Here is a 22945-nt window from a genome sequence, read left to right on the forward strand (position 1 = left end):
AGAAATTTTGCTTTACTAAAGTAGTCTGAAAAGTTCCTTCCCAGGTGTGGTGACTGCTCACTTAGAAGGTTTAAGCAAGAGTATTCCTAGTCCAAGGCCATCCTGGGCAACAGAAGAAAACTATCTCAAAGAATTTAAGAGTAAAAACCATTAATTGACTTCAGTCTTGTGAGATCCCAAGAACAGAACCTAGGCTTCCACTCTACAGAACTGGACGAGAACATAAGATGCTGGTTTAAATCACTATGTTTGTGGTAGTCTACAACGTTCCCAGCCCCTCCCCATTCCTGTCAGCTCCTAATATTCAAAAACATATTTTACATAAAATCCCTAGTTGCCACACCTTTCAGGACCCTAGAAAAATTTCCTATTAGACAACACAGTCACCACACACTCCTAAGAACCAGGAAGAAAATAGAAACCAAGGAACTAAATACCCAGCCAAAAGTACAAGACCAGATACCAGCACCTAGAATTACAATCTTCCCAAACCCAGATGCTTAGATGCCTGTGTAAAAACAACCAACAACAGCCAGGAAGGTCTATCACAGCAGGCCCTGAGTACTCCCAGACAGCTGAAGCACAAGAAAAAGAAAACAGCTTTTATGAATAGGATAGAGGTCTTTAAAAGAAATCTATGAAAGGAAATAAGTAAAACAGTTGAAGACCTGAAAGTAGAAACACAATAAAGAAAATTCAAACTGAGGAAATTTTGGAAATGAAAAATTTAGGATCTGAACAGGAACTACAGAGGCAAGCCTCACCAACACAAGACAAGGAAGAATCTCAGGCATAAAAGACACAATAGAAGAAATATCAAAGAAAATGTTAAATCCTAAAAACAGAAAATCTGGGACACTATGAAAACAAATCTAAGAATAATAGGAATAGAGAAAGAAAAAACGTAGGCCAAAGGCCTGAAAAATATTTTCAATAAAATCATTTCCCTAACATAAAAAGGAGACAACTATAAGAAGCTTACGAACACCAAACAGATTAGAACAGAAAAGAAAGTCCCCCCATCACATAATAATCAAAACACTACACATACAGAAAAAAGAATACTAAAAGCTGCAATGATAAAAGACCAATGATAAAACGCACACGGACTTACGGGAATTACACCTGACTTCTCAATGAAGACTCTAAAAGCCTGGACAGACGTGCTACAGATTCTAAGAGACTGCAGACGCTAGCCCAGCAAAACTTTCAATCACAATTGATGGAAGAAATAAGATATTCCAGGATAGAAACAAATTTAAGCAGTAACTATTTAAAAATCCAGCTCTAACAGTGGCACTACAATGAAAACTCCAGCATAAAGATGTCAACCACACCCAAGAAAACACAGGGAATAAATAGTCCTAGAACAGCAAAACAGCAAATTAAAAGAGAGGAAGAGGGGGCTGGAGAGATGGCTCTGTGGTTGGGAGTGCTGACTGCTCTTCCAGAGGACCCAGGTTCAATTCCTACCACCCAATGGCAGTTAACAGCTGTCTGTAACTCCAAGATCTGACACCCTCAGATAGACATACATGCAGGCAAAACACCAATGCAAATAAAATAAAAATAAACAAATTCTTAGGAAAATAAATATATAAAAAAAATAAAAGAGAGGAAGTGCAACCTCCACCACCCTTCACTCCCCCTCCCCCCAAATTAACAGGAATCAACAAATACTGTTCATTGATAGCTCTCAAAAATCAATGGCCTCAATTCCCCAATAAAAAGACACAGACTAGGGCTGGAGAGATCGCTCAGCGGTTAAGAGCATTGTCTGCCCTTCCAAAGGTCCTGAGTTCAATTCCCAGCAACCACATGGTGGCTCACAGCCATCTGGAATGAGGTCTGGTGCCCTCTTCTGGCCTGCAGGCATACACACAGACAGAACATTGTATACATAATAAATAAATAAATATTAAAAAAAAAGACACAGACTAAAAGAATGGATGAGAAACAGGATCCATCCTGCTGCATACAAGAAATATATCCTTTTTTTTTTTTGAGATAGGATTTTGCTATAGCTTTGGAGCCTGTCCTGGAACTAGCTCTTGTAGATCAGGCTGGCCTCGAAATCACAGAATCCACCTGCCTCTGCCTCCTGAGCGCTGGGATTAAAGGAGTGTGCCACCACTGCTTGGCTAAGAAAAACAACTTAACATGAAGGATAGCCTGATTCACTTCAGGGTAAAAGAAAGGAAAAAGATATTCCAAGCAAATAGACCTAAGAAGCAAGCTGGTATAGCCATTTTAATATCTGACAAAATAAGACTTCAAACCAAAACTAATTAGAAGAGACAGGGAAGGACACTACATACTCAAAGGAAAAATCCATCAAGAGGACACTGCAATTCTTAACACCTATGCACCAAACACAAGGGGGCATTGTAGTGGTTTGAAAGAAAATTGCCTCCAAAGGGAGCGACACTATTAAGAGGTATAGTCTTGCTGGAGGAAGTGTGTCACTGTGGAGATGGGCTTTGATGCCTCCTATGCTCAAGCCACTCCCAATGAGACAGTCTACTTCCTGCTGCCTGCATATCAACTTGTAGCAGCTCCAGTTCCAGTACCATGTCTGCCTGCATGCTGCCTTGCTCCCCACCATGATGATAATGGACTAAATGTCTGAAACTGTAAGCTGCCACTGTTCGGGTTCGGGCTTCACCCCAGCCCCTGGCATTCATATGTCTGGTGAGTCTGAAATGTTAGGGTGGAACTTTCCATTCTAGACTCTACCTCTGAGAAAGGCTGCCAAACAGTGGCCCCTCCCCAGAGAGGGTCAAGACCACTCCCACAGGATATTTAAACAGCTCTCCAGAGACTGAAGACGTGGTCTTCTTTTCCCCTCTCTGTGGTTTCCTGGTCTTCCGGGGGGAGTGGGGGGGGGGGGCACGCAGACCTGGAAGGCCACCTGGAAAGGCTGGCATCCATTAAACCTGGGCTTTTCCTAATTCGGTTTGATTTGGTCTGAATTGGATTATTGCATTGGCAGAGAGGTTTATCAGGGCCGTAAAAACTTTTCATCCACCTGAAATTAAATGTTTTCTTTTATAAGAGCTGCCATGGTTATGGTGTCTATTCATAGCAACATAAACTCTTAAATAAGACAGACACCCAAGTTAATAAAAAAAAAAAACACTATTACAAACACATATTGACCCTACACACTGATGGTAGAACACTATTAATCTGACAGGTCATCTGGTCAAAAACTGAACAAAGAAATGCTAGATCTAACTGATGTTATAAATCAAATGGCCTTAACATATTTACAGAACATTTCACCCAAACATAAAAGAATATACCTTCTTTTCACGCACATATGCAGAGTTAGCTTTCTTCTGTTAGGAGGGAAAAGTGGGAGTCAAATCTTCTCATTTCCCTAATATGACTGATGGGGACAGTATCTCTACTGTAGCCAGTGTTGACACTTAAAACAACTAGATCCATTTAAGCTTTGCTGACCTGAGAGCCAGAGTACTAGACTAGTGGCCAGAAGGCTAGCCTGTGAATACATGAGCTGGCTTCCGAGACACACAGGTATCCTACCCTTGTCTGATCCACTTGACTGAGAACCCAGATCTAATTGAAGGAAAAGAAAGACTGCAAGGAGGTTAGTTAGGCCTTCACACTAAGCCTTCAATTCCGTGGAAATGGTTTTAAATGGACATTATTCTCCATTGCTCTTACAACAAACCCCTGAAAGTACACTAGAAAGAACACAGACCCAAATTCTGAAAAACCTGAATCTAAATTCCTGCTTTGCCATTAACAGGGTAGCATGCTGTGCGGGTTATTTCATGTCCCTTATACTGTGAGACTGGAGGGCTGTGGGGGGTCCCAGTGGAAAGTTCAAGGGCCTACCAGATAAAATTAGCATTACAAATCTCAATGCCTACAACACATTAAGTAGGCCATGTTCTGCACCTACAGCACATTAAGTAATCCTGGGACTGTGATTTAATACCCACTCAGCTCTCCCTCTCCTTTCATAAAAGGCAGGCCTCACACTGATCCAACTCTTGCTTTCTATAAGTACACTGTAAATTTCTACTAGCTTCAGGCTGGGCATGGTGGTGCATGTCTTTAATCTCAGCACTTGGGAGGCCGAGACTGGTGGATATTTGTGAATTCGAGGACAGCTTGGCATAGTTAGTTCCAGAACAGATAGAGGTGCACCGAGAGACCTTGTCTCATAAGCCAAAACCAAACCCAAAACTTCTGTTGGCTTCATTTCATGTATGTAGACTTTGAATTCCTCTCAATATGAAGACACTCATGTCTCAGCATCTTCACCTATATTTTTCTGTCCCTGACCAAAGCGCTTGCTCCTCTTTTCCACCTATTAATTCCTACATGGCTTTAAGGTTTGGTTCTGATGACACCTTCCACAAACATGCATCACCAGGCCTGGCTGCAGACACCATCTTATTCCTCTCTGTGTCCTTGGCATCAGGCAAGTGCCTGGCACTGTATAGTGTTGAATACATCTGTACTCAATGAATACTGGAATCTCAGCAGTGTATAGAAGAGGACAGAGTACAGGGAGCACTACTATCCCACCTTGGCCTCATCACACTTCTGTAAGTGAAGGGGCTGGGTGCCGATCTTTCTTTTAAGAATGAAGGAACAGCAGAGTGCCCTAGGATCTCATTCCTTTTGCTGATCATGACCCTCTCTGATGAAATCCTGTGAATTCCTGGAAATATTTATAACACCTACTTTTGCAATTCTACTTCCTTTCTTATTTTTTTTCCCTCCAAACAAACAAGCCATGGCCGACCCTGGTTCCCTCTACACAAGCGCAGTCACCACGAGCCCCTGAAAGCTGTACTCTGACCTCCACGTGTGCACTGTGTCACCTGTAGCAACACACATCTGCACGTGTCACACACATCATTTTTAAGAGTCTTTGTGCTTGCTGGGTGATGGTGGCACATGCCTTTAATCCCAGTGGATCTCTGAGAGTTCGAAGCCAGCCTGGTCTACAGAGTGAGTTCCAGGACTGGCTCCATAGCTACTGAGAAACCTTGTCTCGGAAACAAAACAAAAGTATTTGTGCTTAACCCAATATGTAAAATGAGTGACTAAGCGGTTTTTAAAGTAGATTTTAGGTTTCTGCAGAACAAAGATGACAACCGACATCTACAGAGCTGAGTTGTATTCTAAATGTACGTGTCTTGGGTTTGGTTCCCTAGCACAGCAAAAGTAGAAGAAAACATAGCACTAAAACTAATAAGGTGCTCAGTAGCCATGTAGAAAGTTTTATGTATAGTGAAAGGATTATAGGCAGAGTTAAGGGATCTGTGTTGGTGATACGGATTGATGACTAATGACTGATAGATAAAAAGAAAGCCTGGCACATGCAGTAACTAAACAGATAGTAATTCTTATCATTTATTCCTGTTTGTTATTCAGCTGCGGTTTAACCAGAGGAACAGCTTACACAGCACTGTCCTAGGTCAACTGTATCTTAGAATTTAGTTTATCAGTAGATCAATAAGTATGCTGGCACCCTCCACCTTCCTGTCCATCCTCACAGACAAATAAATGACTATAATAAAAGTTTTTTTTTTTTAAAGAAAACTTCTATCCTAATGTAATTAACCTTAATTGGAAATCAAGACATTATTATACAACTTCTTCTCTATTTCATAGAAAGCAGGACTCAAAGTAAGTTATAACTTCCTCTCTTCCTTCTTGTATACAGTACTTACGGGCTAATGGCATCTCCTCTTTCCCATTCACACACTTACCTCCTGCACATAGTCACCTGGTTTATTCCAGTTTCAACTATTTTCCCAAATTCTGGGTTATGCATTCCATTGCTCCCTGACTGGATGATGATTTTAACAACCAGCATTTATTGAAATGCTAGCTGTAAAGCAAGCTATAGCAAAGACGAAGTTCCTAAAGGTTGCTGGTTCTCAATGTTCAAGTGGTTTTTGCAGTGCTAGGGATTGAACCTATATTCTGTCTGTGTGTATGCCTGCAGACCAGAAGAGGGCACCAGACCCTGTTTCAGATGGTTGTGAGCCACCATGTGGTTGCTGGGAATTGAACTCAGGACCTCTGGAAGGACAGTCAGTGTTCTTAACCTCTGAGCCATCTCTCCAGCATCAAAAACAACCCTTTTAAAGGCACCACCATGACCCAAAGAAATGTAGGAGCTGCTGAGTCTGGAAATGACTTGAGATAGTAGTTCCTAAGATACCTAAGGCTTGTCATTGGGGCAGCAACATCCTCTTAAAACACCCAAAACATAACTGAGGCAGACCCCAAGTGAGTTTGCATGAATCATTTTATTCAATAATCCTCAGCAGTCCTACGTGAAGTAGAGCTGTTACCCTTTACAAGTTACAGAACTTGTCTAACATTACACAGCTTCCGCTGTTAAAATAAATTTTTAAATTACATTTATCTGGGGGATAATGTATCTCCTGTTGTGTACACGAAAGTCAGAAGACAACTTGTGTGTGTCATTTCTCTCTTTCCACCCAACACCTGCCCCTTGGATCGAACTCAGGTTGTCAGGTTTCTCCACAAGCAACTGTACCAGCTGAGTCATTTCTGGCCTGACCCTACTTCTAAGGACCCACTCACCTATGTTATCACCTATTGGTGATGCTTGTTTCTCAAAATCTCAATGAAAATTACCATCTGTCAAACTAACTATTCTCATCTTTATTCTTGCTATAGTCCACCACAGAATCTAAGGTGAAGTAGGTCACTCAAGTTTTAGCACTCCTACCAGGTGGCCACCGAGTGTCCACTCATTTCAGACTGAGGGAGCATACCCAAAGCACTTTTCCTATTTCTGGATGAACTTTCCCCTCAACTTATCTTTTTTTATGTGTATGTGTGCATGTGCAGGCACACAAAGTCTCCAGAAGATGTCAGATTCCCTGTGCTGGAGTTACAGGCAATTATGAGCCACCTAGGTAAGAATACTGGGAACCAAGCGCAAGTTCTCTGCAAGAGATTCAAGTGTGCTATCCAGCTGAGCCATCTCTCCAGCCCCCTCCCTGATTTAGATTTCCCTTTCCAGACATGCATTTATTGAGCATGTACATATGTAGATGTGCATGAAGTGCTGCAGTAGGAGAGGTCACGGGAAAACTTGCAGGAGTCAGTTCTCTTCTACCATGTGGGCCCCAGAGATCAAACTCAGGTTGTTTAAGCTTGGTGACAAGTGACTTCCTTTACTCTTCCAGCCACTTCCCCTGAGGACAGTTTTTTTTTATACAAAAGTTCAGGAAAAGATACATTTTAAACTTCATAGGGAATTCTATGTTTACGTCATGTTTAAAAAACATTATATATACATCATAAACATCTGTTGAATAACTGATTCATTCAAAATAAAACTATTTCCCACTTTATACTTCAGCTATTTGCAGCTTCCCACTTGTAAGATCTTATTCACATTTCCTTCAGTCTCCTGAATCTATCCCTTCTCTTTCCCCAGGTTCTATCTCCACTCCTGCAATCCCTATCTGTTAGCTGTTCCGTCCTAACTTACCTGCTCTGGTACAGCTCTGCCATCTCACTGCCAGACTGCCTGCCACAGAGAACATACCACTGCGTGCCTTAGAAACCAGTTAACTGCCTTTTTTCCATTTAAGAGATGCTCCACACTCTGACCCCTTTCTACTTTTTCAATACTATTTTATCTACATACCCACTTGCCTGACAGACAGATAAAAGACAGGCACCAAGGATGATGTCAGACTTAACAGAGAAGAAGGAAATGGAAAAGCCAAGGTGAGGAAAGGAGTTTGGCACTGGGTGAAGGAACTCTCGGGATTGATGGTGATGTCTAGTTAGTTAGCTTAAAGGTGAGTCTGTGCATTTGTCAAAAAAATCATAAAATGGGTTACTTTCCAAATGAGCAACTTGTCCTATGTAATTTTTATGTAAGAAAAAAAAATTAAAAAAGATCAGTAGGTCAGTAGGTAAGTGATGATTTTGTTAAAGTCTGACCTTGCTACCTTGCAGTGTGGTCAATAAATTATTATAGCAAAAGAAGGAAAAATCGTTGAAAATGAATGTTCAATTCAAGTTAATGACATACAAGTTGAATCTGGCCATGGTGGTACACACCTATAATCCCAGCACTCCTGAGGTGGGTGGGTAGAAGAATCATCTCAAGTGCAAGGCCAGCAGGGCTTATAACAAAATCATACACAGAGTATCAACCCGGATTGCATCAAACAATTTGCAAATAAACAGAAAAAACCTACCATATCCAGACCTGTGCTCACAATGACTCTTGGATCCAAGGTATGGCTTTTACACACACACACACACACACACACACACACACACACACACACTGGATGGTAGAGAAAATAACTTAAAACCTACTCTTTATAGACAAGAGATAAAATTCTCATTCCCAAATTATTTTCACTTTAAACTTTGAGACAGTCTTGCTGTGTAGCAACATAAGCTGGCCTAAACTTGATTCTCCTGCTCTTCTTTCCAAGTGCCTGTTACCACATTTGCCTTTTCTGTTTTTTTTTTTTCTTCCTTTTTTTTCTTTCTCCTTCCCTCTTTTGTTTTGTTTTTGAGATAGGGTTTTTCTGTGTAGCCCTGATTGTCCTGGAACTAGCTTTGTAGACCAGGTTGGCCTTGAACTCATAGAGATCCACCTACTTCTAACTCCTGAATGCTGGGTTTAAAGATGCTATCACAATGCCCAGCTGGTTCTTTTCTTTTCTTTTCTTTTCTTTCTTTCTTTCTTTCTTTCTTTCTTTCTTCCTTCCTTCCTTCCTTCCTTCCTTCCTTCCTTCCTTCTTTTTTTTTTTTTTTTTTGGATTTTTCGAGACAGGGTTTCTCCGTAGCTTTTTGGTTCCTGTCCTGGAAGGAACTAGCTCTTGTAGACCAGGCTGGCCTCTGCCTCCCGAATGCTGGGATTAAAGGCATAAGCCACCACCGCCCAGCTTTCTACCTTTTTTTTTAAAAAAAAAAAAAAAAACAAAAAAACAGAGTCTTATGTACCCCAGACTGGTTATGAAATTGTACTTCCCCTGCCTCAGCCTCCCAGATTTTAGGGTTCCAGTCTTCTACCACCAAATGACACCCAAGTTCTAAATATAGTTGGTTATCCTTTTCTTAGTAGTTTTTCTTTCAGATTTTGTATATTTTACTTTGCAGAAATATAAACAAAGAAAATGAAATAGCTGTTTCTAGATGACACAATTATTTGTACTTTCTATTACTGAGAGAAAAATTGGTAACCTTTTCCTTTAAAGCTCTAGTTAATTCATTTATGGAATACAATTATAAAAAGACTTCCAGATTTTATTTCTGAGCTTATAAATTTATTTTTTCTTTTTCTGTTTTTCGCTTCTTTATTTTTTTTTTTTTTGGTCTTATTTACACTGGCTTTGAACTTTTTCTCCTACTGAGGTGCAGACCAAATGACAACCATTGCTTCTTGACAAAGTTCCAGCATTTCAACTTTTTGGATCAGAATTCTCCAGCACCATTTTACTTTCATTTTTAATGATTCTCACCATGTGTTATGGGAGCTCCCTTATGCCTGTCCCTTTGGAAAATTTTGTGAAGCTTTGGTGAAGGATAAAAATGTGTACAATAGTAGCCTCCAAATAATTGTTTGGAAAAAAATCCCCACCACATTGGGCTGGAGAGATGGTTCAGCAGTTAAGACTGCTCTTCCAGAGGACCAGGGTTCAATTCCCAGCAACCACAAAGCAGCTTACAACTGTCTGTAATTCCAGTTCCAGGAGCTTTGACACCCTCACACAGACACACAGACATTTATGAAGGCCAAACACCAATGCACATAAAATAAAAATAAATTGTTTAAAGAAAAAAAAAATCCCCACCACTGTGGTACCAGATAGCATGATAAATGCCTATTCCCACACAAGTTAACACCAAGCTGCCACAAAATTTGGATGAGTAATGTATGCTTGATAAATAAGGTATATTTGATTATCCCTTCTTAAGGTCTACTAAGGATCACAGTTTATCTAGCTCCATCTTTGCTCACTTTTAAGCTTTAGCTATTTGGGTAAACTAAGTCATACAAAAAAACTACAATATATTCTATAATGAAACGTCTGACTGTTCCCTAAAAGTCCTTTTCCCAAGGTCAGGCACTTAGACAATTCTCCATTTCCTCAGGTGCTTGTTAAAAATTCTTATTCTTATCTCTTGCAAGAGGAACTTGCAGGCTGTAAGGCATAAGGTGAGGCTGGTGCCTATTGTCAAGGTCAATGTTACCTTCCTCTAGCCCTGGTCTCAAGGTACACCTCAGTTCACACATCTCTGTTCTCCCATTTAATCCTATATACAACTATAGAGTTTAAATGGTGTATTCTTGCTGGGTGGTGGAGGCACACACCTTTAATCCCAACCCTTGGGAGGCAGAGACAGGCAGATTTCAGTGAGTTCAAGACCAGCCTGGTCTACTAAGTGGGACAGCCAGGACTGTAACACAGAAACCCAATGGGGGGGGGGGGGCGTCACGATTCACCTTTAGACCATCTCCTCCCCTCCTTTCCCTCCACACATCATCTTTGGGACCTGAACACCCCCACCCTACCTCCCACCCTCTGCTACCAAAGCTGGTCTCCTGCTCTCCGGCCTCAGCCTCCTTAGTGTTGGAGTTACCTGAATGGGCCACCACACCCAGCTGAGTCTACAAGTTCCTAACAAAAATAGGTATTATTTGATAACAGGGTCAAACTGTCTCACCAGTTCCTAAAATACTCCCACCTCTCCAATGGACAGGGAGTTCCCCAAGGACAAGAACTGTGTCTTGGGTTGGAGTGATGATAAGCCATAGACTGCTCTCACAGAGGGCACGGCTCAGGGCTCAGTTCTCAGTAACCCACATGTCAGCTCATAACCATGGGTCATTTCAGTTTAGAAAATCTCCTCGAGGATGACCAAAAGAGTACCTTTGCACATTTCTCAACTGCCCTGGCAGACAGTGGGTGCTAAGGGAAAGAAATGGGTGTAGATGCTTCTAGGACTTTTAAGAATGATGGTGTTTGATAGACTGGAGAGAACAGCCAGGAATAATTACACTGCTGCCACTTTTGCCCCAGACAAATCTAGCCATTGGTAATAATTTACTCTTTGTGCCATCCCATCAGATCAACCATCAGATCAAGACTTGGCTCAAGGTGACCTCCAACTCAGGGAAAACCTGTTTCATGAAGACCCCTTCTCCTTACCTTTTCTCCCCTCTCTCTCTCTCTGTCCTTCTCTTCCTTTTTCTTTTTTTTCTCTCCATGTCCATCTGAGTGGAGAGCAGGAAGTGGTAGGGTGGGGATACTGGGGGCAGGGCTGGATGTCACCAAATGCTCCCGAGCAGTGCCATGCTCTCGGGCAGTGCTTGCCGCCAGCCCTGAGCTTCTCTTGGTACGGGAGTGCCGCTTGTCCTTGTGTCTGTCCTTGTCCTTCTTCTTCTTGCTCTTTTTTGACTTCTTCTTCTTCTTGATTTCCCGGTAAGAATCATCTATGATAAGCTCACCGGCTTCCAGTTCCCCACCAGAGGACGACTCCGAGTCTACTAGCATAGGGTCAAGCCCTGTAATATCGAGGTTAGCACTGTGGGGCTCTGGAAGCTGGGAGGCATCAGATCCACAGCCTTCGGGGCCAGGAGACGAATGTGAGTCTGAGGAGGACTTGTGCTTCTTCCTGGCTGTTTTCAGGAGGCTCTGTAGCTCGTGTCCTAGGAGTAAAGCACCTGGCTCGTCCCGAGCCAATTTCTTGGAGGACTTTTTCAGAGAAGTCTGTTGGGCAGGGTACTGAAAAGCCTCCTCCTCCACTGAGCTGCTTCCCTTCTCCTTTGGTGAAAGAATAAGTTTCATCTTTAAGCCATCAGGCTCCCGAAGAGTCAGTGTCTCTGTGTTCACATAGAGTGGCTTCATTTTTTTGGGTTTGTGGGCACTGCTATCCTCCAAGGAGAGCTCTCCACTGCTTCCGTTGCCCTTCTTCTTATGGTGTTCCTTTCTGCTCTCCAAATGGCTTGAAGAACCGGAGGACTTCTCCCCTGCTTTCTTGGAGGACTTGGCACCCGCTGCCAGTGGGGAGGTAATGGCTTTTAGCAGGTCCATTGCTGTGTCGGCAGACTGTGGGCTGGATTTCTTCTTTTTCTTCTGTGATGATTCCAAAGACGAAAAGTCTAGAAACAATCAAGAGAAGTACTGTCAACAGGACCGGAAGTAACTTCTATCAAGTGTCCTCTCTCAACAAAAAACACCCAACTGGCATGAGGAAAAGGCTAATAGGAGCGATTTTGAAGGGAGGTACTTTGGTTCCTAACATTCAGAACCCCCGTGTGCTTCTTGACTTGGTAGATTCAGCCTTTGGCTCTCGAGACCATTCTTGCTGCTAAAGCTGATTCTCTTCCTTGAGTCTTCACAAGAGACAGAAAGCATACAGGGAATAGAGCTGTGGGATTAAGGGTAGTTACAATCTAGATTAGATTGCAGATGGAGTGTCACTGGTTCTTGTGCTGAGGACAAACTCATTCTAGTGAGAGGTTAGTCTCATCAGCTACATGTAGAGCACAGCGAAGAAAATGAGTTTTGTGCGTGGATATATGCTGGCTGAGAAATGCCCCATAGATACGCAGAGGGCCCAAGGATTGCATTTGGCAAAGGGATGCTAAATAACAATGGTATAGATAAGTGGATGATTCAGGGGAGAAGGAACCTGGTACCTTGTTTATCACAAATGAAGACTGTTCTTCTATGCTGAATCCTCCAAAATACCAGCCCTCCACCTCTCTCCTCCTTCACACTGGTTTATCGGCACTCAGAACAAGAACCACTGTCCTGTTAAATAGGCCACTGAGTCAGCAATATCTGGGATCCCTTCCCCTACCCCGACTCCAAGAACCAGAGATGCGCATATCCCACCTGCAGCCCATTCCCATTCTCACCTCCATAGTAGTAATCATCAGGGGAGTACTTCCTCTTCTTCCTGTGTGTGTCCGTCCCCAAGAAGAACAATTCACTGTCCTGTGGTTAAAGAGGGAGAAGAATTGGCGAGCAATAAGATGGCGAGGTAACGATTTTGAGCTGCTCTCCTGGGATCCTGGCTTTGAAAAAACACCTGGAACTGACCTTTGACTTCTTCTTGGAGGAACTCCTGACCTGTGCAGCAACTTCTTCTTCTTCCCTTAAGAAGTCTTTGTAAGACCGTTTCTTTTCTCGTTGGCTTCGGCCAGCTGCAAGTCCTATGTCCTCAAAGCTGTGATCACCATCAAAGCAATCTGGGAAGCACAGGTTCATTTAGGAATGGAAATGACTAAAGTACATAAGAAACATAAATGCAACAGTCCCATTTCCAAGTTCAAGTTACATCTCAGTGCAGCCAGTGAAATGCACGGCTAACCCCAGAGTGCCAAGATGACTTCTGATACCCTGGCTTCAAACACAAGACTCAAACCTGAAAACACAATGCTTCCATGCTATGCAAATGCCCATTGTGCGTCCTCAGATATGGTTTCTTAGCAGTGATTTGGCAGGTAGACACAGACTTGCGAGGGAAGGCTGAAAAGGGTAAGGATTCATGGGCTGTGCTGCTCTGTGGGGGTCCAGTGTGAGATTCCTAGTCCCAGACTCATGCACACTGGAGCTGGCAAGGACTAAGAGTGCTGTGGGGATCACCCCAATAAACTAAAAGACTCTTATTTCAGACTCTGGTGTAGGAACCCCTGTCCTGGTTTTCATTTCCATGGGCCCAGTCTGGGAATGATGGAGGCTGTGTCTCATACAGTACTCTGGAGCATCACTTGGTCTAGGCTGTGGTGCCCAGTCTTGGTCTCTACATCCATGGACTGCAGGGAATGAAGAGGTTATGCCCTTTGGAATGCTTCTGAGTAAGGGGTCATACCTTCTTTCTTCATGGAGTCATCATAAGCCATGGTGGTCCTGCAGGGCCTTTGAGAATGTGTTGTCACTGTGTCCAGGCTCCTTCCCGTCTACAGGACAAGGTCTGAGAAACAAAGAAGGAAAACCTTCCTGTAATGTGAAATCACTGCGGAGAAGCAACCTTCCGGGTGGAAATTCCAAGTAATCCAAGGGCTGACTGGAAGGAACACAGTCTGTGCATATACTGGAGTTGAACTTGCAGAGAGGAGGCTAAGCTTAACTGGATTTAATTCATGTATCAAAGTTGACATATGAAGAAATATATAAAATACTTCTTAGATTAAAAAACTTCCAAAATTAATGAGAATTTCTGGAATGCCAACAGGACTAACGACACTGAGACAGGGTGGAAGCTGACATTAAGTCAGAGGCAAGGGTTCAACCATGGTCACAGGATGCACAGATGAAGCCAGATGCCTAGGAAGACAGAGAATATCAAATACCAGAGGCCCATAAAATCCTATTGATGAGACTGGTGAGCCATTAGAATCTGTTGTGTCGTAATTTAAACAGAATACATACAGATATTAACAATTTTAAAGCTTTGCATTCTGCTGGGCTTTATAAACTTGTTCAAATTCACTGAAGTATAAAAATGGGCATACTTCTTACATTTGTTGGCTATATGGAAACTTCCAATACTAGCAAGTTTTTTTTTTTAAGGCTAGAAAGTAGTATGGAGAATTGCCATTTATCAATTGATAATGAAATTATGATTAAGATTTTTCACTAATTTATAAGCACTATAATTTAAAAGTTCTCAGTACTGGGTTTTGTTGGGACGGGGTCTCCTTATGTAACCCCAGCTGGTCCAGAACTCACTATATAGACCAGACTGGTTCAGAGATCTGCCTATTGAGCACTGGGATTAAAGATGTGTGTCATCTTACATAGTTCTGAATATTGTAGTACTTAGAGCAGTGGTTCTTTCTTTGAGGGGAGGGGAGGATTGGAGACAGGGTTCTGCTGTGTAGCCCTGGCTGTCCTGGAACTCACTCTGTAGTCCAGGATGGCCTCGAACTCACAGAGATCTGCCTGCCTTTGTCTCCCGAGGACTGAGATTAAAGGCATGTGCCACCACACCTGGTAAAGCAATAGTTCTTAACTAGTGGGTTGTGACCCCTTGGGGGGGTGTCAAAGAATTCTTTCATAGGGGTCATATAAGACCATCAGAAAACACAGATTTACATCATGATTCATGCCAGGGGCAAGATCACAGTTATGAAGTAGCAATGAAAATAATTTTATGGCTATAAATCACCATAACATGAGAACTGCACTGAAGGGTCACAGCAATAGGAAGGTTGAGCACCACTGCTATAGAGCATTTTGGGACGGTCAAGTTTAGATGTCCACACTGACCTTGAAGGCGGCAGAGTTACAGACTGCACTGTGAAGTAAAATCCTTGGATTACCTTTAGGACAGAAAATCTTTGCAGAATTCTTTTTTTCTTTCTTTCCTCTCTCTCTCTCTTTCCTTTCTTCCTTCCTGGTTTGAGATAGGGTCTCACTATGTAGCTTTGGTTGGCCCAGAACTCACTTCTTTGCAAAATATTTAAAATGATAATTATTTCGAAAATGTTTTCATTCAGTTAGTTAATCTAATTGGTAATTTTATTTTTATATTCATTATTATAAATGGATTTAGGACTACTCATTATTGAGGATTACACATGACTTAGCTTGGTATGGAGAAAAGAGCATATATTTTGGGGGGATGGAAACATTAACTGAATTAACAGGGGAAAGTTTCAAAATTTAACAGTTCAGAATTTTTATAGTGAAGTGTGGTGGTGAATGCCTTTAATTCCTTTAATCCCAGTCCAATCTGGTCTACATGAGTTCCAGGCTGACCAGGGCTTCAAAGTGAGACCATCCTGTCTCAAAAACAAAACAATAAAAAAAAATTTTTTTCTTGTTCTAAAGCCACATAAATTCGATGCATAGCGAGACCAAAGTTGAGAACACGAAGAGGAAAAGCATCGCCAAGGTTTTCTAAGTCTGAGAAATAGAAAATGTGAAGCGAACGAAGCATTTGCTCCAGGTAAGGGAAGGGAACCCAGAGTGAACAAACAGCATGAACTGGATTATTTAGAGAGTCTGCATACTGCTTGCTCAAAGTGCCTTTACATGAAATAAAGGGTGAGAATGTAGAGTCAGGCCTCATGTAAGAATGTGAAGAGACATTCAGTTTTTCCCGTTCGGACATTTAATTACTCAAGTTTCTTAATTAGATACTGTCCTTCGCTTCCCACACATTGGTGAGGACTTAAAAGGGAGTAAAGGTGGGTCATTGGGAATAATATTCATTCATTTAAAAAGGGCATTATCGCCAGGTGATGCACACCTTTATTAATGCCAGCACTCAGAAGGGAGAGGCAAGTAGACACGTGTATTTGAGGCCGGCCTAATCTACATAGTGAGTTCTAGGGCAGCTAGGGCTATTTAGAGAGATCCTGTCTCAAACAATGGCAATCTTCTCACTAATACAGGACAAGTTTATTAGAAAGCCATACAGGTCACCTTGCCTTTCACAGACTGATACCAAATAGAATAGCTTGAACTGCAATTTTAGGCTTTTCACACCAGAATTTTGGCACAAAATTCCTGAGAAACAATGCTCATTGCCCACAAATTTCAATAACACTCTTATTAACCTTATAATACAGCCATCAGTCCTTGGTCAACACCAACAGACTTGTAAATGTAGGCAAAGGTAGGCCCAGAGACGTGTGTAGGCTTTCCCCTTGAGAACACTGAATAGAATTAAGTTGTTTTATTATTGGAAGACTGGGTTTTTAACTACACATGAAAAAGTTATTTTTCTGACTGCTGTGAAAAACTAGTAGATATTAAAAAAGACGTTGAAAGGAACATAGAACTAGGAAATGCTCCTGAGGGCAACTTAACACAGACGGCTGGCTTTATGTAGTAGGGTTAGGCCTGATACTGGAACTTTCTCAAAAACACTTAAGAACATTTTACAGGGGAAAAAAATCAGTGAGCCCTGAACACAAGTCCAGTTCACCAACATGTGAGGCAGTCCAGAACCTGAGAAATACCATGGACTAGTTCATAGGCTGTGTAGACGGACAGGCCCTGAATCGTGGCTGAGGGTTCACAGGCAGCTGAATCACCAGAGAAACACAGTACTGGGGGAAAATGTCTCAAGCAGCAGTGTGAAAGGGAGCAGAGTTCAGCCAACATTTATACAAGATTAGATGAACCCCTGCTATTCCTTCCAAGTCTCAAATAATATCCAAGATAAATTGAGGGTTCAGGGGTCGGAAGCAAACTGGGAGGGTCAATGAGGACAAAAAAAAATTTAGGTTTGATTTTCACATCAGAAAACAGCTACATTAAATGTTGGCAAACATAAAATAGGTGCAAAAACCCATTCTCTTGAATTCCATAATTTTGGAGTTTACAATATTCAATGTTGTCAACTTCATGAGGCAGGATAATTTTAAAGCTAGTATTTGCCCTAGTGTGCAGAGAAATGACAACACAGTAAAAATAAACGCTCATTATTTAATACTGTTTATGCCATTATAAAAAGTGAATGCTTAGGAAACTTGAAAATTGTGAAGTGGCTCCTCTGAGGTTTTTCTTCAGGATTTGAAAAAGAAGCAGGCTGCTGTTCCCACTTGAAAGTAAAACTGCAAATCAACCTTCAGGAGCAGGCTTTTTGGATAGCCAAGTAATTATGAAAAAAAAAAATCTTCAGAGGTCGCATTTTGTTATTTTGGAAGCTCAAACTATGAAAAGAAGTTCCAGAAAATAATTTTTTGGAGGTAATCTTAGTTCCAGCAAACACTAACATGCATCGTCATCCCGGAATAGATAGGAGAATTGAAAAAGAATACATAAAATCCACCCAGTAAACTGGGCATGGAAGGTCTCCTCCAGGCGGGAGTTTTCTCCAGGGCTGTTTCAGGAACTCAAGATTGCCAGTCCGAGCAGGCAAAGGAAGAAACACGTCCAGCTATTTACAGTTTCTGATATTTTGTTGTTACTTTAGGACAGCGCAGGTGAATTCTTCTCATTTCAGTGAGTTTCCTTCCATCTCCGAATTCTCGCCACACCCTTCTCCAAGGACCTACCTACACAGCACTCCCAGTCCCGGCCAGCTTTGAACCTGCAGAGATCTCCATAGCCAGGAACGCGCACTGAATCTTCTCATTGCAAGGCAATTAAGCGGAGCCACGACCACTGCACAGATTGGCTAACAACACAGTTCCAGGAGACCAGCGATCCAAATTTTGACAAGCCATGTGCAATCAACAGGCTTTACTTCGGATGTAGTTTTAAAATTTTACTTTGCCACAAAGGAATAGAATCGGCAGTAGCTTAGAAATAGGGGTGGGGTGGGTGGTAGACATTTCTTCTCTTCTTTATGATATAAAATAAAGTGAATCTACAAGTTGTGGTTCTGGAGGGAGAGAAATGGGCCTGTATGGAGGAGCCTCCAACGAAGGCATGCTCAAACTGGGTCGCACGCAAAGAACACACACAATACGAGATGGTTTATCCGCACAGTCCCCAAGACCACCGTTCCGGGGTCCGCGCTGTTACCCCGGCAGGTCTGCTGCAACAGCTACTTCAACAAACCTCGGCGCGGCGCAGGCAGCTGCCCGCATCCCGCCCCGCTCGCCGTGCGCCCAGCCCTCCCGTCCGCCCCGGGACCTCTCCTGACAGCCCCAAACTGCCCGCGCCCCGGTCCGCAGCCGCGCTCCGCCCGCCCCGGGTTCCCGCGTCCCGGCGGCCTCCGGCGCCCCGGAGCGCCCAGACGGCGGCGCAGGGGGAGGGGCGGCGCGGGCCGCGGGTCCCCGGGGCGGCCGCACGCCCCCTCCCGGCCCCGCAGCTTTCCCGCCTTCCCCGTTTGAACAGCTCCCGCCGCCTTCCTCCTGCGGCCCGCTCCAGCCCCTACGCCGGGGCGGCTGCGGCCGCTACTCCAGTCCCCGGCTTGGTCCCCGAGCTAGGCCGTAGCGGACCTGGGGCGCCTCCGGGACGGTGTCGCGGGGCCTGAGCGGTGGGCGGAGGCCGGGCGGGGCCGTTGCCGCCACGGGGTGGGGGTCCGGCCCGTCTTGGTGGGGGATCCGCTCGCCGCTACCTTCACTCGACTCGCTCGGATCCCGCCTCAGCGCCGCCGCCCGCCGCCATCTTGGAGAAGGAGAGAAAGCGCGAGCGACCAGGGAGCCTCAGTCGAGCCCAGAGCGCAGACTCCTACTGCAGCGCGGCTATCGCGCCGGCCGCAGAGCGTCGAGTGCATCGAATGGCACTCGCTGAGCGCGGTCGCGGTAGCTTTTGAGAATAAGCTCAAGTGCCGAGTTTGGGCTAAAAATCGCTCTCAACCTATCACTTCCCAAGTCTTCTAATCAGCTTTCAGTTAAACAAAAAATCAGCTTTCTGCAAAGAAATCACAAATAAAAAAAATACCAGGCAACTAGATTGACTCAATCATTCAAACACCTTCCCTTGACCATCTCTGTAAAAAATCTTTACAGCTCCTGACGATCTGTGAAAACAGAGCAGCCGTTCCGAAAGTGTGGAGCTTCACTGTGGACCTTACAGGTTCACTATCAGTTATATTTGTATGCTCTTCTCTAACACATACAAAACCAAAACAAACAAACACCTGAAAACGTACAAAAACAAACCAAACAAACAAAACACCCGAAAACTCCACGTCAGAACAACATTAGAAAAACAGTTTTGTATTCTCTTTTACAAATTCTTCCTATCTGCATTCCCTGGCCTTCCTGGTCACCTAATAGTACCCCGGTTCTCTTTGCCTTCAAGTCTTCTGATTCTTAAGGAAGTGTCCGCCCCCCCCCCAGTATAATCATCTAGACATTCAAGACATGAAGATGCATAGCAGTATTTATTTATGATTTAACATCTATGTCTGGATATTCGCCTGTGAGGGGAAGCGGAAGAACATACATTTGTAGGGCGCGCTGTAAATTTGTTTTCTCACCAAATCGTCACCCCCTTCCCCCACATGCACACTTAAATTTTCATTTAAATGTTTACAGAACTGGAGAATTGCTTCAGTAGATTAGGGCACTTTACACCAAGCCAGTGGGTATATTTTTGACACCAGGAGCCCACATGGTGGAAAGAAAAAACTTATTCACTCATGTTGTGCTTTGACTTCCACAGGAGGGCTCTTATTTATTCATTTCCTTATCTCCTTCCTTCCTTCCTTCCTTCCTTCCTTCCTTCCTTCCTTCCTTCCTTCCTTCCTTCCTTCCTTCCTTCCTTCCTTCCCTCCCTCCCCTCCCCCCTCCCTCCCCTCCCCCTCCCTCCCCTCCTCTCCCTCCCCCCCTCCCTCTCCTATCCAAAGAGCAGTCATGGNCCCCTCCCCCTCCCTCCCCTCCTCTCCCTCCCCTCCCTCCTTTTTTTCTTCCTTCCTTTTGTTTCTTTCTATCCGTTTGGTGGAAAGTTCCAAGCCCCCTCCCGGGGGAGTTGCCACAGTCTAGACTCCACCTACAAGAAAGCCCGCCAAAAGGTGACCTCTCCCCAGGGAGGGTCAAGACCACTCGCACAGGCTATTTAAACTTCCCCCAGAGAATGAACAGGTGGTCTCCCATACCACCCCCCCCCTTTTTGTTTTCCCGTAGGGCCACCTGGGTAGCGCATTGAGTCCTGAGATTTGGCGTAGACTTGTAAAAATGGACACTTACTATTCAAGGCCTGATCTCCAAATGCCCTTGGGCTGCCTTTTATAAAAATCCTTTAAAATTGGGGCTATCTTACACCTAAGGTAAAATTCCAGATTATAACAATTCTGGAAAAATACAAACATGTCAGTAACCTCTATTTTAACCCCACCAACCCCACCACCATCTTTTGTAAGAGTATGTGCTAGTATTCTTTGACTTACTAAAATATTCCTTTTAATCTTCTTAGATTTAGTAGCATAGGTAAAATACATGTCTAAATTTGACTTATATGTCTAATTTAAATATAACTAACAGGTAATGGTACCCAATTCTCAAGTGTCTTTACAGACCTGAGAGAAGGGATTTAACAAAAGAGCTCCTAACACCGAGACATGCCAGCTCCTGCAGCATCTGATAGCTCCTCCAAGAAGATGCATGGTTACAGAAGACCTTCTGCCTGGAGGCTTGCCTTTGTGTATGGCAAAGCCACTGCACAGCAAAAAGTGACCTTCCACCTCATTGGCTTCCTGGATGCTATACTGTGTGTGTGTGTGTGTGTGTGTGTGTGTGTGCGCGATCATCTCATTCTGCCAAGACAGATAGACTAAATCTTCCCCCCACAGGAAAATCTTCAGGCCTCTTGTACTCAGCAGCACTGCTTCTAAGGCTGGTGTTCTCCAAAGAACAGGGAGAGACTTGGGATTGCCCGCCTAGCTAAAAAAAATCTATCTCATTTCTGCTCATTTATCCCTCCCAGGTCTGTCTAATGGCATTTGATGACTTAAAAGTACTGGTAACTTAGCTGGGCGGTGGTGGCACAGGCCTTTAATTCCAGCACTCAGGAGGCAGAGGCAGGCGGATCTCTGTGAGTTCGAGGCCAAGCCTGGTCTACAAGAGCTAGTTCCAGGACAGGCACCAAAAAACTACAGAGAAACTCTGTCTCGGAAAAAAAAAAAAGTACTGGTAACTCATTACTTCATTTGTTAAGTTTCCTGCTAAAAATACAGGCAGGTGGCAGGTGTGCCTCTTTCACAGCCCAGGATTAACAGGTTTCAGGAGTATCTTTAGAGATCCAGAGCTCCCAATTCCCTTTAATTGTCTTCTAAAATGTTCTTGTTCTAGTTGTCTTACAGATACCTGCAGGTTCCTGAAAAAGTTCTGCTGCTGTATCAAAAATCAGGCCTGGTAAAAACTAACAGTCTTCGGAGCCTATTTTAACCCCACCCATTTTCAAGCATCTTTTACAGGTCACTCTTGCTGTCTGGGCCAAGACCAACTTACAAAAGGCCCTCCAGTTAACGCCAACACCTGCACCAACTCCTGGACCTTCACCTTTGGTACTAAGTCTCCTAGCTCAAAATCTGGTTTTAAAGGACATATCTGCTCTGTGTCTCACTTATTCACCCGAGCCTCTCCTGTACAACCAGGACACTTCTCTGTCCCGTTCTTTCTGGCAGCCAATGCCCCATCCCATGGCTAGCCCCATTCATAGGACTAGGAATAACAACATATTTTCTTCTCCTAGCCACCTGCCTTCTCATCTCCCTCAAAGAACAGATGTCTGAGGTCTCCAGGATAGCAGTAAACCAGATGCCTCTCCAGCCACACCTCTCGCTGAGCGTGAGCCCACCAACTCCCAACACTCCCCTCTCCCGTGTCACCCCATGCCTGCAGGAAGTAGACAGACTTGAGCCAGCACCCTCTTTATCCAAAGAGTCTGGAATGTTTGGTTGGAAACATCACCTCAGCCCCCTGGCATCCATATATACAAGGAGTCTGGAATGTTTGGTGGACAGTTCCAAGCCCCCTCTGATGTGGGAGTCCCCTCTGTGTGTTGCTTCTCTTGGTTAATGAATAAAGAAACCTCCTTGGCCTGTTGATAGGGCAGAACTTAGGTAGGTGGGGAAGACAGAACTGAGTGCTGGGAGAAGGAAAGAGTCAGAGAGACGCCATGGATCCGCTGGAGATAGACACTGGGAATTTTACCCGGTAAATGTTGCTGGATTTATACCCAAAACAGAAATGTAAATGCCATGAAAATGGTTTATTACAGCCTCAGCCTCCTCAATTCTCACTCACTGCACAAAAAGATAGTCAATGGGTTTCACAAAAGACAATAATTTGTTTTTCTGGAATGCCGTCCCTGATTTAGGTTTCCATTAGAAGCATTTAAGAACCTTATAAATATATTTTATTTTTGTTGTTTAATTCCTGAATGCACTTGCCAGCATGTTTTCTGTCTTAAGTGATAAAAACCCAGTTTATAATAGTTAACCAGAATGCTGGGCAGTGGTGGCACATGCCTCTGATCCCAGCACTTGGAGGCAGAGGCAGGTGTATCTCTATGAATTCAAG

The 22945-nt window shown here is 43.6% G+C and overlaps 1 protein-coding gene across 6 annotated transcripts in view; it reads right to left on the reverse strand.

Annotated features, from left to right (window-relative positions):
• Positions 1 to 19121, reverse strand: part of Hmgxb4 (HMG-box containing 4) — a 35759-nt gene extending 16638 nt beyond the window's left edge. For 2 of the 6 annotated variants that reach the window (XR_007588868.1, XM_050123214.1), the window contains exons 1-5: positions 18917 to 19116; positions 13885 to 13986; positions 13113 to 13261; positions 12929 to 13007; positions 11214 to 12166 (exon numbers count right to left, since the gene is read on the reverse strand). Coding sequence is in view for 5 of the 6 variants with exons in the window: in XM_050123214.1 (XP_049979171.1) it covers positions 11214 to 12166; positions 12929 to 13007; positions 13113 to 13261; positions 13885 to 13915 (1212 nt within the window). In the remaining variant the exon portion in view is untranslated. Of the gene's footprint in view, positions 1 to 11213; positions 12167 to 12706; positions 12822 to 12928; positions 13008 to 13112; positions 13262 to 13884; positions 13987 to 18916 lie in introns of all 6 variants that reach the window. The other 4 variants (XM_050123215.1, XM_050123216.1, XM_050123217.1 and 1 more) reach the window with 4 other exon arrangements.
• Positions 19122 to 22945: the final 3824 nt, after the last annotated feature.

The sequence above is a fragment of the Alexandromys fortis genome, unplaced genomic scaffold (assembly GCF_014885135.2).
Source record: "Alexandromys fortis isolate MF-2015 unplaced genomic scaffold, M_Fortis_MF-2015_v1.1 scaffold_185, whole genome shotgun sequence".
Taxonomy (NCBI): Eukaryota; Metazoa; Chordata; class Mammalia; order Rodentia; family Cricetidae; genus Alexandromys; species Alexandromys fortis.